Genomic DNA, 14,474 nt, shown 5'->3' with positions numbered 1-14,474 from the left:
AATATCTATCTCTGAAGGTGTTATTGAATTTCAATAAACTAAAAAAGTACCTACAACCTAGATAGTTCTGAATTTCACTACGTTATTATTAATTTCACATTTCATCGCCCTTTGCCTTCTTTAGAAGTTTTACAGTTAATAACTGAAACTACTCAAAAATAAAAAAAAAATCTTTTGTGTATTCCATTCCCGTCAGCTACCAATGCTACGCTGAAATACAAAACTGGAGGACAAGGCGGAAGACCCTTTTCAGTCTCCATGTTTCCAGTTCGTCCAATTCATCTTTTCTCCCTAACTACCACCATCTGCTCTTTCCTATAGTTCCCAAAGGAAAATCTTCCGCTGTTTTTACCACTTTATGTCGAAGTATTTGCCAATGGAAAGTTTATTGAGTGTCATTTCGTAATTTCGTATGATTTTCTATTTGGTAAAACGTCAGCTCTAACAATATATAATGTTCATCGTATAGTTTTCTCATTATTACACATAGAGATAGTGTTGGCAAACGCATTTCTAAAGTAATAGTGTTATTTTTAACAGTTCCTAAAATTGAAATCCTGGGTGAATCCGATAAATATGTGAAGGCTGGTAGCAAAGCGATCCTTAAATGTTTGATAACTCGTTCTTTGGAAGAACCTGCATACATCTTTTGGTATCATGATGGAGAAAGAGTTTTAGCATTCGATCGAACCAAAATTGACATTCGAATGGAGCGTGTGGATTCAGATACAACTATGGGAACTCTTGTTATCTACCAAAGTAGACCGGAGGACTCCGGCAACTACACTTGCAGTCCCTCTAATTTGGACTCAGCCAGTGTACTACTACACGTTCTTAACGGTTAGTTTCCAAATTCAAATTCTTGTTAACTATTACGTAATCCTCCTACTCATAACAGTCAAATTCCACAAGATGCCCTGAATAATTACTCTTAAACAGAACGGATGGTGTGCATTTACCAGACGATTTTAAGTCGAACTCTAAACTAATTTTAACTCGAGTTAAAATGCAAATAACTTGCTACCGAAGGAGCCTCAACTTTTACATGTTTCTGTCTTATCAAAAACTTTAGTGTCATTCGAATAAATAATTATTAATACTCACTTTAAAGTATAATTTACAAGGCCATTCCGTGCACCATCCCGAACTCAAAATTAAGAGTATTACTTGCTACTTTAATATGCCTACAGTTATACGATTAGAATTTTTTTGAAATTATGTGCTGACGAATGACGCATAACTTTCAAATTTCTAAAAGGTGAACATCCAGCTGCAATGCAACGTGGAAAAAATTCTGCTTCTCCCCTTCCTGGATGGCCCCATTTGTCGATGGGTCTTGGCCTAACTGCGTGTATGCCCCCCAGATTTGCTGTGTCTGTGGCTCTTTCTCTCGCAGTCTTGGCTCACCTTTTCATTACGTAAATTACTAGTAAGGCTAATAAATTTCCGTCGTGCTTATAATAATGAAAATAATAATAATGATGATCGTTTTTTGTTGCCTCTTATTAAATTTTATACACCTACTTTGAAGTTCACTGAACTTAAAATTAGGTCAATTTATATTATATTTTGTATATTAGTGATAGATAAATATCAAATTGCTTTTGTGATTTAAAACAGAATATTTGTGTTTTGGGACTATTTATATCTATGAAATTATTTTACATGCATACTTAAGGGAATCCCTGTAACGTAATGTACTCTGTATTTCCCCAACACGCAAACTATTAAAATATTTTAAATTTAAAAATGTTACTACATTATAAATGTAGTAGCGTCTTGGTGGTTATTACCTTATCGATCCCAAAAAGGAATGGAGTTTTTCGAACTATTGTGGAAGCGAGTTGTACCAAATTGGAAAGTTTTATAAACATCAGAAGTTATTTTTCCTGTGGTCCTTACACGTCGTAAAATTTGGTATTATCAATCATCAGATGTTTTTACTGTAGAATAATGTCTCTGCCCTCAAATGGCATCTTCATTACCATATATTTATGGTGATTTGTTAAATTTACGATTGTACTATCTACTTTATTTATATTGACCAATTTTTTGCTTGCCAACTTTTATATTTTAATTTTTAATCAGTTACGACGTAACGTATCATTCTAAAATTACATATACAAAATTTATCTACAACTGCAGTATCTAGTTAACCTGCTATCGTAGATTTAACAGACGCCCTGTATTTCTATATACAGCCATAAGAACAAGTCATATTATAAGGGAATATGAGAAAATCTGTAAATATTTAAGTGCGAAGAATTTGGATTAAAGGGAATTTTTTGATTTAAATTTCGTCTTGTTATAACTTAAGAGTTCAAAAAAAAAAAAAAAGAACAATTAAATTAATATTTGAGTCTATATTCCCTTTAAATATACCGAAACAAAAGAAATGTATGTATCGCCAGTGTTTAATACGGCTGCTGTATTTCTTTTCTTGCATCAATCGAAAATCAAATAACCGTACTCATACTTAACTGTTAAGAAACTAAATACGAAATGCAGTTAAGAACTACTTCGTAACATTTAGTCTAGGAATTTACCTTCCTTTTGATGTTTAATTGGTGTATTTTAGATAAGGCAAAATGTACCTAATCTAATTTTACGTTAAATAAAACCGTTACAAAAACAAATAATATATATCTAATCCATTATCTACAGGTATCCTTTAATTCTACAGGCTCGATGAGTTTGGTAGGTAAGTTATCGGTTTTACTCATTCGGTGTAGTACCTACATATATTGTGTGCTGAAGTCCCAAGTCCGAAAACGGTCATTAGCCGTATTTTTCATCAAGTCTAGGATTGAACGTCTCGTTACGACCAAAACTAGAGATGTAGGTAACTTTTACACGGACTTGTAAACAACCAAACTAAGAAATGCGCAACTGGCACATGACTAAAGCGTTCTATTCTAACTTTGGTCACATGCAAACGAATATTAAAAAAGAAATTAATGTTGCCTAACCCATACCTAACGTAGTAATATTTTTTTAAAGTAATTATTCTTTTTTGTGAAAAATTGAATATTGATAAAAATATAGAATTGGGGCTGCAGATAAAAATCATTCCAAAACGTCTTTTATTAAATATACTAGATTAAGTAAAGGTCAGTTTCTTTTTTAAAAAACGATTTTTATCTTCGCCCCTCCAAAGTTCTAAGGGTTGATTGAAAAAGATCTACTTTAGAAGAGCAATATTCAAAATATTTAATTTCGATTTTTGTATCAGGAGAACATAAGTTGAATAATATGAACTTTGTCAAATTATTTACATATCATACCTCGTATAGAACGCAAACCTTAAAATTTTAAGTTTTTGTATCAGGATAGCATGATACTTTTACCCTTTATTTTTACTTTTAAATACTACAATTTGCTTCATTAAACTTTATATAGAACTAATATTTTTGGTTCATTAAGAATATACTTGTTTACTAACAACTTTTTAGATATCAAATTTACCTTATTTGGTAATATATATATTTCATCTTCGAAAATTAAGCTGCAGAGCTTTTGTATCATCTAGCGCAGTCTTACGGTAACTAATCGAAGTTTATTGACAAGTAAGTAAGAACTGATGGGCTCTACAATTCAAAAGTTTTAGTTTCAGCTATCGCATGATAGATGGCACGATTGAAACCTTTGAACATATCAGGAAGTAAATGTCATTTAATGCAAATAACCTTATCTATGATGATAAACAAAGTCGTCTGATTTTGACACCCAAAAAAAATAATCCGCTAATTTGAACTTTGGCAATAAATAATGCATCTTTTGCGAATTCGAAATATGTATATAGCCACTTTTTGTTTTGTTTCAAAAGAAGAATAACTGCTTCGAGTGTTAGAAGAAGTTTAATGTCCATTTATTCAAAAACCATTGAAGCTATCATAATTTAGTTTTCATCAAACGGTTGCGCGTTATTTGTGCTTAAAGACAGCTAATACGGTAAGCAATCTTAATTTTATATTATTTGTTACAAATAACAGTTAAATTAAATAAAAGTATCCGTTATAATGTACGTCTATGATTGTACTTTCTATGATTCGCTGATCAAGCTGAAGCTTGATTTTGGGGGTGGTTTGAGGTTACCCTTTGTGTATATATTTTCTATGGTTTGAGGTTATTTGAAGTTGTATATTTGTTTATTTAACGTATAGAATTAGTTAAAAAACTAACTGGTTAGTTAATAACATTTTCTGCTTAACTTTTAAATATTCCTATTCTTAGTGTAAACACTGTTTTGTGCTTGTTCATTAAGAAATAATAAAAAATTGTACTGATCTATTAACGATTTCCAAATTTTTTCAGTTATTTTCGAGATCAAATAAAATTGAAATTGCCAGAGCTACGTCTGAGAAACTTGCATCTTCTAGAAGTAACCTTTTCTGCCACTTTCAATATGAAAAATGACCAAGTAATAATGGGCATTTGATGTGGTGGATTTCGTAAGTAATAAATTAAAATTTGTTGTCAAGTATTTACGACTTTTTACGATGTTATGACGTGGGTTAAGAGTGGCTATTTTTCTTCAGAAAATGCTACTTATAATATACAAAGAACTAGGTGCTGTTTTGGGACCTTTTCGTATCTATGTTTATTATGGGTATAGGACCTGGACTTAACTCTGCAGATAGATATTATTGTAAGGTGAAAAATAAGCCTGTGACTAATATGGACTTAAACAAATTGAATTCAAAGGTAGGATTGTTTGAATTTGATGAATGACCTATTTTTGCAGTCAAATAATGGACTGATTATTTCTTATATTATTATTATTATTATCTTATTCCACTTTCACTAGTATGATGGTACCCTTTTTGTCAGACTTCGTTACGTTGAGACTTTATGTAGGTAATTAAAGTGAGAATACATAGAAGAAGAAGAAATTCTAACAATATCAGAGAACATTTATTCATAATTCTTTACTATAGGTGTAAGTTTATGTGAAAAAATCAAAAAAAGTTATATGAAACGTAGTAAATAGGATAATAAATACCTAATCACACATGAAACAGTTTTATTTATTTGGCTAATAGACTCCAAGCCTTTTAAAATATGTGATATAGTGTGATTAGATACAGTATGAAGAATTTCTGGTTTTAAGTGTTTTATTTATGCTTATTGACCAAGAATTTATATTTGCAATTTGAATGAGCTAATTAGTAGTCAATTTAGTATACATTCACATTTTATTATCTATAGTAATACAACTTTTTTGTGCATGTTTAATTTAAAATTAAACAGTTTAATGAAACAAGGACTATTAAAAAGATATCAATAACTATTTATATTATAACTGTAATCTTTTGTTCATTTGTCATTATTTGATTTTTTAACAGGACTATTACAAAAACTTTCACCATCATGTGTAATTGGTCTGTGAATGTAGCAATCTACAATTCATCCCAGTATGAGGTAGATCCTTTTATTCCTTGGAAACAGAGACAACAAAGGCATCGANAATTCGGTATGTTTACGTTTCCCTTATAAATGGTTAAAATACATAAGAATTATATTTAATCCCCTAGTTTATAATTAATTAGTAATTGTTTCGATAATCACTAGTGTCATTTGCAGTTTGTAGTTAAAATTAGGTTTTTCTTGACGAAATAACATATCTGCTACTATTTAATGAAAATCCCATTTCTCTTTGCCTAATTAAATTAAATAATTTAAAATGGTCAGGTGCTTGTGGAAATTCCATTGCATTGGTAATTAAATAGTTTGCAAATACAACAAACAGTAATTGTTCTGAAGAAAAGACACTAAAGTGATTTCTCTTTTGTCTCCATTTAGCTTAAGTCATAAAAGACATCCCCCCCGGAAGGAGGGTAACGATCAAAGCATCAAATGGATTGCTGAAGAATGAGATTTTTGTGGCTCGTAATTGGTTAGGTTAGCAGTTGTAGGACTAGAAGGTAAGAAAACTACTTTAAGAATATTCTTAGGACTTTAGTTGGTTCATTGAACAAGCCAAAATGTCATTGTTTCATAATGTAAATTCCAATTTTGAAAAAATTTTATTGTATCGACTACTCCAAGTTTAAATCAATCAAGTAATTCATCATCAAGTGAGGTATTTAATACTTATTTATTTATGTATACAGACATAATTGTCCTTTAAATACATTTTATTAATATATAATAATTAGGCTAGTCGAAGCATATAGTCAAGTCGCAATTATACAGCTATGTATTAATATATAATTATCTTATTCTTTGCAAAGTTTTCAAATTCTATGCTTGAGCAAGAAAATATATCAATTTTACCAATCATTTCAGTAACTATTTTCATAGCACGAGATAATCCTAATCTATGGAGCAATATACTATTATTTATATTATTAAAATCACTCTTAAGTAAATGATGCTTCCTCAATTGTAGGACTGATGTTGCAAAGTTAATTTTATTCATTAATGATGAGGCATCAATCTATATCTTAGTTATAACTGAATACTTTTTCATAAGACTTCATTTAACAGGAACAGAAGAACACTTAATTACGGAGCACTTCTTGTATCAGTCCTCATTTGCCCCAGAAAGAAGCTATTCCTATGGTCTTAAAGAAAGCATGAATGTGCCTTTTTTCCATAAGAGAACAAAAGACAGTGTGCTGAAGAAAGGATTTATGACAATGAACTGGTATGTAACAGTATTAATTAAAAATAGTAAACGAGGTCCCACAAACATCCATTCCCTAAACTTCCAAAAAGCCTGGTTGGGTTTTTAGCTCCACTAAATTTTGCTGATTTTGCCACAAAAATTTATAAAGAACATCGATTTGCAACTTCCAATCCCCAATTTAAAAGGATTTTTTTCTTCATTATAAATATTTTGAACCCTGATTTTGAAAGCCGAGTCGTTAATATGTAAAAAAAATCAGATTTGCTACTGCAGCCTGACTCAGGATACTTTGGAGTGAAATGGGTTGCCTATATGAAAGACCAACAGTCGCTAGCGGTATTTAAAATAATTTGAATTTTAAATTCACACCGTCCTGCGAAATTAAATAAGTGCGCTGTTGTCGAGATAAAGGTAGAAATATTACAGTGCAAGTCGAAATTTGTAAGCAACTAAATTTTTAGATTTTAATAAAATAATTTAAATTTATTTGGTACATAAGACGTCTATAAAAATAATTCATTTTACATCACTTAATACTGTTAATGTAAATGAATTTTTATCACTTTGTTTTGTATATTTCTCGAATGTGGACATTTTTACCTTGTGTCCTGTACATTACAATTTTTCATANTATTTTCTTTGTGTATTTTCGATATAGGTTATGACTTGAGTACTGCCTACTTATTAATTCCTCGCAAAATATTTGATTTCACACGATTTTGCTTAATTTCTGAAATACAGACAGCGTTCTGTGATATTTAAACATAAATTAATACATTTTCGAATTCTTTCGAGAAAACGATTGTTATAAGATTTTAGTAAATTAGTATTAGTTTAGGTCCCTTCCTGATATTATTACAATGTTTTTACCATTTTAACAACATTGGGAGGGAGCTGCTATTTTATAGGAAAATAGGAAATAGGACTGTTAACCAGCATAGGCTCTAACAAATTGATTCGTACTCCAAAGTTACGTACAATATATTTATTTGATATTAAAAGACAAAAGGGTCAGACATTACTTTAATATTGTACTATGAACGTTTTTAAGTAGGGAGGCTAAATTCATTATATTTTGAATATTCTCTCGTAATATTTACAGGATAGTATAGGTAATACAGGAGCTACAAAAACTCAGGAGACATGTATTATGAAACATTGGTTGCTCTTTCACACTGCAAATTTTGAAGAAATTGACTACTCCAAATTTAAATCAATCAAGTAATTCGTCATTTCAGTAACTATTTTCATAGCACGAGATAATCCTAATCTATGGAGCAATATACTATTATTTATATAATTTGTATCACTCTTAAGTAAATGATGCTTCCTCAATTGTAGGACTGATGTTGCAAAGTTAATTTTATTCATTAATGATGAGGCATCAATCTATATCTTAGTTATAACTGAATACTTTTTCATAAGACTTCATTTAACAGGAACAGAAGAACACTTAATTACGGAGCACTTCTTGTATCAGTCCTCATTTGCCCCAGAAAGAAGCTATTCCTATGGTCTTAAAGAAAGCATGAATGTGCCTTTTTTCCATAAGAGAACAAAAGACAGTGTGCTGAAGAAAGGATTTATGACAATGAACTGGTATGTAACAGTATTAATTAAAAATAGTAAACGAGGTCCCACAAACATCCATTCCCTAAACTTCCAAAAAGCCTGGTTGGGTTTTTAGCTCCACTAAATTTTGCTGATTTTGCCACAAAAATTTATAAAGAACATCGATTTGCAACTTCCAATCCCCAATTTAAAAGGATTTTTTTCTTCATTATAAATATTTTGAACCCTGATTTTGAAAGCCGAGTCGTTAATATGTAAAAAAAATCAGATTTGCTACTGCAGCCTGACTCAGGATACTTTGGAGTGAAATGGGTTGCCTATATGAAAGACCAACAGTCGCTAGCGGTATTTAAAATAATTTGAATTTTAAATTCACACCGTCCTGCGAAATTAAATAAGTGCGCTGTTGTCGAGATAAAGGTAGAAATATTACAGTGCAAGTCGAAATTTGTAAGCAACTAAATTTTTAGATTTTAATAAAATAATTTAAATTTATTTGGTACATAAGCAATCTATGAAAATAATTGTGATTGTACAATACTTAACATTGTTATTGTAAATGAATTTTTATCAGTTTGTTTTGTATATTGGTGTAATGTGGTATTTTTTACCTTGTGTTCTGTACATAACAATTTTTTATAGTTTTTTTTATAGAGAAAGATGATTATCGTTAAATATGCAGACAAAAAACTGTTAGCTGTACTTGGGAAAATTGTGATGAGTGTATAAAAATGTAATAAAGCAAAAATAGTCAAGGAGATAGATGCTTCTTAATCAAAAATAGCGATTGATTAAGAATAAAAGTAATGTACTCTCTTTTCTTGCATTTTCAAAAAGTATTGTATTTTTAAAAAATCCGTGTTTTCAAATTACGTGCCAATGAAAATAAACGAAGTTTTAGTTATATAATTCTTTTAAAAAAGTAACATTGCAAATGAAAATGAAAATTTCCCGCTCTTATGCCAATGAAAAGAGCTTATCAATTTTTCACAACGGTTTTATAACTAAAACTTCTTACGTTCCTGTAGGTATTTAGGTATTTAAAGAAAACCAAAAGATAACATAATACATAAAAGTACAAACTAACTGCAAATTTTAAGTGGTTACCTATTAATTTAGAAATGGTTCAACTTTTTAATAACTAAAATCGACAAGTCAGATAAATTTAAGTGTAAATTAATTTATTTATCCCATGCTTTAACGTTATTTATCGTAAATTGTACAACATGAAGGCTATTAATAATTCGGGAACAGGAAATTTAAACCACAGAAACCGTTTATTAATAGACTAAATAAACTTTAAATGTTTACATTTATTTTTTAAATAACAATAAGGTACTTCTTAAATGTTATACTGCAATTACTAAGTTTCTTAATTTCATTCGTTTAATGCTTAAAAAATTCAATTTCTTGTCCATTCGGTCGAATTTTATTATACCACAGCATTGCGATAAGCCTACAAATCAACATTATTGTAAATTATGTAAGTTTATATAATAGTTTAGACTATTTTTGTTTTGTTGGTCGTGTTCTTTTTATTTAACTATGCAATTCGCAGAAATTTAACATTTTTGTCATAATGTGTAGGTTGAGATTCCTAAATCAGATAAATTGACGATAATAAGTAAGATTTATTTAACTACTACGTAAAAATCTTCTGATTTGATTACGTATAAATTAAAGCTCAGAAATAAAGCATATTAATTTACTAAAAACGGTAGAATAAAATCGTTACCACAGTAAAATACGATATATTGTGTATCTATTAATCAACCAAGTTACAGGTCAAGCCCTAACAATACATAAAAAATATAAGATTAAAATATATATACATGAGTTGTGATCAGGCGATGGAACTCTCACGAAGCAAAAACACACAGAAATTCAATTCTGTAAAACGGGGATGAAACTAGCCACGCGATTGGTTAAATTACGAAAAATTTGCCGCAAACCGTCGCAGAAATCTAATTTGATGCTTCTGATTGAATTTGCCTACGTCATCAGTGCTTCGTGCAGTAGCTATCGCAATTTTGCGACAAGCCTGAGACGCGTTTGGTACATTATAACATTATAAGTTCATAAAGTTTGGAGGTGGAAGAACGTGTTTTCGCGTTTCTTAAATTCAACTTATCGAGCTATTTTTTTCGCAAAATTAGTTCTAATTTGTTCTACGTCTGAAAGGTTAGTTTGATTGATTCATATTCTATTATTATTCTTCGTATTTGCTCACAGCATAAATTAAATTGACAAAATTGTTAAAGGTTATATCTTCAAACAGACATCAGGTGGCCATGTCGTCATTTTTAATGTTATTTTATTCGTCTTTGAATGGTTTTTTATTGCGTGTTTTTGTTTTATTTCATGTTTCATTTATTTAATACGACTGTTTAATTCTTTTTTTTATCCATTCTCCGCATATATTTCGACTTTCATTTGAGAAAAAGGAAGAAAGTGAAAAGGATTAAATATTTAAATTTTCTGCGTAACAGATGTCTATCAAATTAATTAGTTAATAATTGTTTTTGTCCGTTTACATAGATTAGCCAACGATTGATAGAGATTGGAACTGATATCCTTTGCTTACTGAAAAGAAGTCGTCTCCTATGGTGTTTTAGCTGTTAACTTTTCATCTTGAAGGCTCTTGCAGTTAATTAAGGTGAGCATGCATACTATATTTTCTATATGTAGTGTATTTATTTGATATTAACAACTAAAAAGGTGCAGCATTACTTTAGCAATGTATGGTGCACATTATTTACTTCATACTTAATTAATTATATCTGAACACTTTTTCATAAGATTTCATTTTACAGGAACATTAAAAGAACTCCGGATACCATTAAATTATGAAATTATGGAGCATTGGTTGTATTAGTCCTCATTTGCTCCGGAAAGTAGCTGTGCCCATGGTTCTAAAGAAAGCATGAAAGTGCCTTTTTTCCATTGGGAACGAAGCTGTTAAATTTTCATCCTGGATGCTCTTGTAGTTAATTAAGGTGAGCATACATGCTGTATTGTATATATGTAGCGTATTTTTTTTTGATATTAAAAGACAAAAGGGTACGGCGTTACTTTTAACAATTTATTTATGCACTCTACTTAGTATGGGGTCTAAATTTATTATATTTGAATACTTTTTCTTATTATTTGATTTTACAGGGATGTTAGAAGAACTCCAGATGCCATTAAATTGTGGAGCATTGATTGTGTCGGTCCTCATTGACTCTAAAAAAGTGACTGTTCCTATGGTCATAAAGAAAGCATGAAAGTGCCTTTCCATTGGGAACGGAGACAATGTGCTTAAGAAGTGTGTTGCTGAAGGAGGGATTTATGACAATAAACTGGTATGTAACAGTATCAATTAAAATTAGTAAGTGAGAGCCCCAGGAACTTGATTTCTTGGACATTTGTAACTTGCTTCAATAGACAACTTTGCAGAAATGGAAAAAGCACAATTATTGTGGAACTGACCTTTCCATCAATGTGAGAGTTAACTTCTAACTTTATCACTATATTGCCACTTGAAAATATTACTGATTTACTTCTTTTAAAAATGGTAATTAATTTACTTTTTCTTGTCTGTTTCTATATAGATTGTCCCACAAATGACGAGGGATTGCAGTTAATTTTGATGCTACTGAAGCAACTGATAATTTTGATGTCTTCATCTTGCAACATTATGCAGTTAATTTTTGCCGTAACAACAGGAGGCAGGNTAGTGGTTAGAAAATCTAAAATGAATTTTCACATTAATATTGCATATTAACCACTATTAGTGGTTAAAAAAAATGTCATAGTCCTTTTTGAAGACTTCCGATGCCTACGAAAGAAGTAACTGTTAACAAATTACTCAATCTTTGGACAGAAAATTAAAAATTCATTGCTTTGTTCTTATCGTTGTTACTATATGCTTACTAAAAAAAGGTTGGTAGGTACATTACTTTTATTCTTAATCGATCGCTTCTTTGATTAAGAAGCATTTATCTCCCTGACTATTACTTCTTCATTACTTTTTCATAATCCCACCACAATTTTGCTAGATGAAACTAACAGTTTTTTGTCTGCATATTTAACTATAAACATCTTTATCTATCAGAAATGCTATGAAAAATTGTAATGTACAGGACACAAGGTAAAAATGTCCACATTCGAGAAATATACAAAACAAAGTGATAAAAATTCATTTACATTAACAGTATTAAGTGATGTAAAATGAATTATTTTTATAGACGTCTTATGTACCAAATAAATTTAAATTATTTTATTAAAATCTAAAAATTTAGTTGCTTACAAATTTCGACTTGCACTGTAATATTTCTACCTTTATCTCGACAACAGCGCACTTATTTAATTTCGCAGGACGGTGTGAATTTAAAATTCAAATTATTTTAAATACCGCTAGCGACTGTTGGTCTTTCATATAGGCAACCCATTTCACTCCAAAGTGTCCTGAGTCAGGCTGCAGTAGCAAATCTGATTTTTTTTACATATTAACGACTCGGCTTTCAAAATCAGGGTTCAAAATATTTATAATGAAGAAAAAAATCCTTTTAAATTGGGGATTGGAAGTTGCAAATCGATGTTCTTTATAAATTTTTGTGGCAAAATCAGCAAAATTTAGTGGAGCTAAAAACCCAACCAGGCTTTTTGGAAGTTTAGGGAATGGATGTTTGTGGGACCTCGTTTACTATTTTTAATTAATACTGTTACATACCAGTTCATTGTCATAAATCCTTTCTTCAGCACACTGTCTTTTGTTCTCTTATGGAAAAAAGGCACATTCATGCTTTCTTTAAGACCATAGGAATAGCTTCTTTCTGGGGCAAATGAGGACTGATACAAGAAGTGCTCCGTAATTAAGTGTTCTTCTGTTCCTGTTAAATGAAGTCTTATGAAAAAGTATTCAGTTATAACTAAGATATATATTGATGCCTCATCATTAATGAATAAAATTAACTTTGCAACATCAGTCCTACAATTGAGGAAGCATCATTTACTTAAGAGTGATTTTAATAATATAAATAATAGTATATTGCTCCATAGATTAGGATTATCTCGTGCTATGAAAATAGTTACTGAAATGATCCACCTGCTGCCTGTTTGAAGATTTAACCTTTAACAATTTTGTCAATTTAATTTATGCTGTGAGCAAATACGAAGAATAATAATAGAATATGAATCAATCAAACTAACCTTTCAGACGTAGAACAAATTAGAACTAATTTTGCGAAAAAAATAGCTCGATAAGTTGAATTTAAGAAACGCGAAAACACGTTCTTCCACCTCCAAACTTTATGAACTTATAATGTTATAATGTACCAAACGCGTCTCAGGCTTGTCGCAAAATTGCGATAGCTACTGCACGAAGCACTGATGACGTAGGCAAATTCAATCAGAAGCATCAAATTAGATTTCTGCGACGGTTTGCGGCAAATTTTTCGTAATTTAACCAATCGCGTGGCTAGTTTCATCCCCGTTTTACAGAATTGAATTTCTGTGTGTTTTTGCTTCGTGAGAGTTCCATCGCCTGATCACAACTCATGTATATATATTTTAATCTTATATTTTTTATGTATTGTTAGGGCTTGACCTGTAACTTGGTTGATTAATAGATACACAATATATCGTATTTTACTGTGGTAACGATTTTATTCTACCGTTTTTAGTAAATTAATATGCTTTATTTCTGAGCTTTAATTTATACGTAATCAAATCAGAAGATTTTTACGTAGTAGTTAAATAAATCTTACTTATTATCGTCAATTTATCTGATTTAGGAATCTCAACCTACACATTATGACAAAAATGTTAAATTTCTGCGAATTGCATAGTTAAATAAAAAGAACACGACCAACAAAACAAAAATAGTCTAAACTATTATATAAACTTACATAATTTACAATAATGTTGATTTGTAGGCTTATCGCAATGCTGTGGTATAATAAAATTCGACCGAATGGACAAGAAATTGAATTTTTTAAGCATTAAACGAATGAAATTAAGAAACTTAGTAATTGCAGTATAACATTTAAGAAGTACCTTATTGTTATTTAAAAAATAAATGTAAACATTTAAAGTTTATTTAGTCTATTAATAAACGGTTTCTGTGGTTTAAATTTCCTGTTCCCGAATTATTAATAGCCTTCATGTTGTACAATTTACGATAAATAACGTTAAAGCATGGGATAAATAAATTAATTTACACTTAAATTTATCTGACTTGTCGATTTTAGTTATTAAAAAGTTGAACCATTTCTAAATTAATAGGTAA

General features: G+C 30.1%; 1 protein-coding gene and 2 long non-coding RNA genes across 8 annotated transcripts in view; all 3 read left to right on the top strand.

Moving 5' to 3' along the window:
- The window catches only part of LOC108735209 (hemicentin-2-like), a 329,541-nt gene extending 326,923 nt beyond the window's left edge, over nucleotides 1–2,618 (top strand). For 3 of the 4 annotated variants that reach the window (XM_025977590.1, XM_025977586.1, XM_025977597.1), the window contains 2 exons: nucleotides 541–840; nucleotides 1,259–1,422. In XM_025977590.1, coding sequence (XP_025833375.1) covers nucleotides 541–840; nucleotides 1,259–1,422 — 464 coding nt within the window. Of the gene's footprint in view, nucleotides 1–540; nucleotides 841–1,258 lie in introns of all 4 variants that reach the window. The other variant, XM_025977596.1, reaches the window with a different exon arrangement.
- A 1,112-nt stretch (nucleotides 2,619–3,730) lies between these two features.
- On the top strand, nucleotides 3,731–7,111 carry LOC108735223. 2 transcript variants are annotated; one of them, XR_003231879.1, is made up of 5 exons: nucleotides 3,731–3,951; nucleotides 4,315–4,451; nucleotides 4,539–4,704; nucleotides 5,803–5,924; nucleotides 6,490–7,111. It is a non-coding gene; the product is annotated as an uncharacterized LOC108735223 (long non-coding RNA). The 2 variants fall into 2 exon arrangements; XR_003231878.1 differs by lacking the exon at nucleotides 3,731–3,951 and adding an exon at nucleotides 4,100–4,184.
- Nucleotides 7,112–8,012: 901 nt separating this feature from the next.
- On the top strand, nucleotides 8,013–11,912 carry LOC112905547. 2 transcript variants are annotated; one of them, XR_003231877.1, is made up of 5 exons: nucleotides 8,013–8,230; nucleotides 8,858–10,859; nucleotides 11,017–11,199; nucleotides 11,363–11,547; nucleotides 11,797–11,912. It is a non-coding gene; the product is annotated as an uncharacterized LOC112905547 (long non-coding RNA). The 2 variants fall into 2 exon arrangements; XR_003231876.1 differs by having other exon boundaries at nucleotides 8,044–10,859.
- Nucleotides 11,913–14,474: the final 2,562 nt, after the last annotated feature.

Source organism: Agrilus planipennis, unplaced genomic scaffold, assembly GCF_000699045.2.
Source record: "Agrilus planipennis isolate EAB-ADULT unplaced genomic scaffold, Apla_2.0 scaffold15, whole genome shotgun sequence".
Classification (NCBI taxonomy): Eukaryota; Metazoa; Arthropoda; class Insecta; order Coleoptera; family Buprestidae; genus Agrilus; species Agrilus planipennis.
This window is presented reverse-complemented; position numbering and strand designations above follow the sequence as displayed.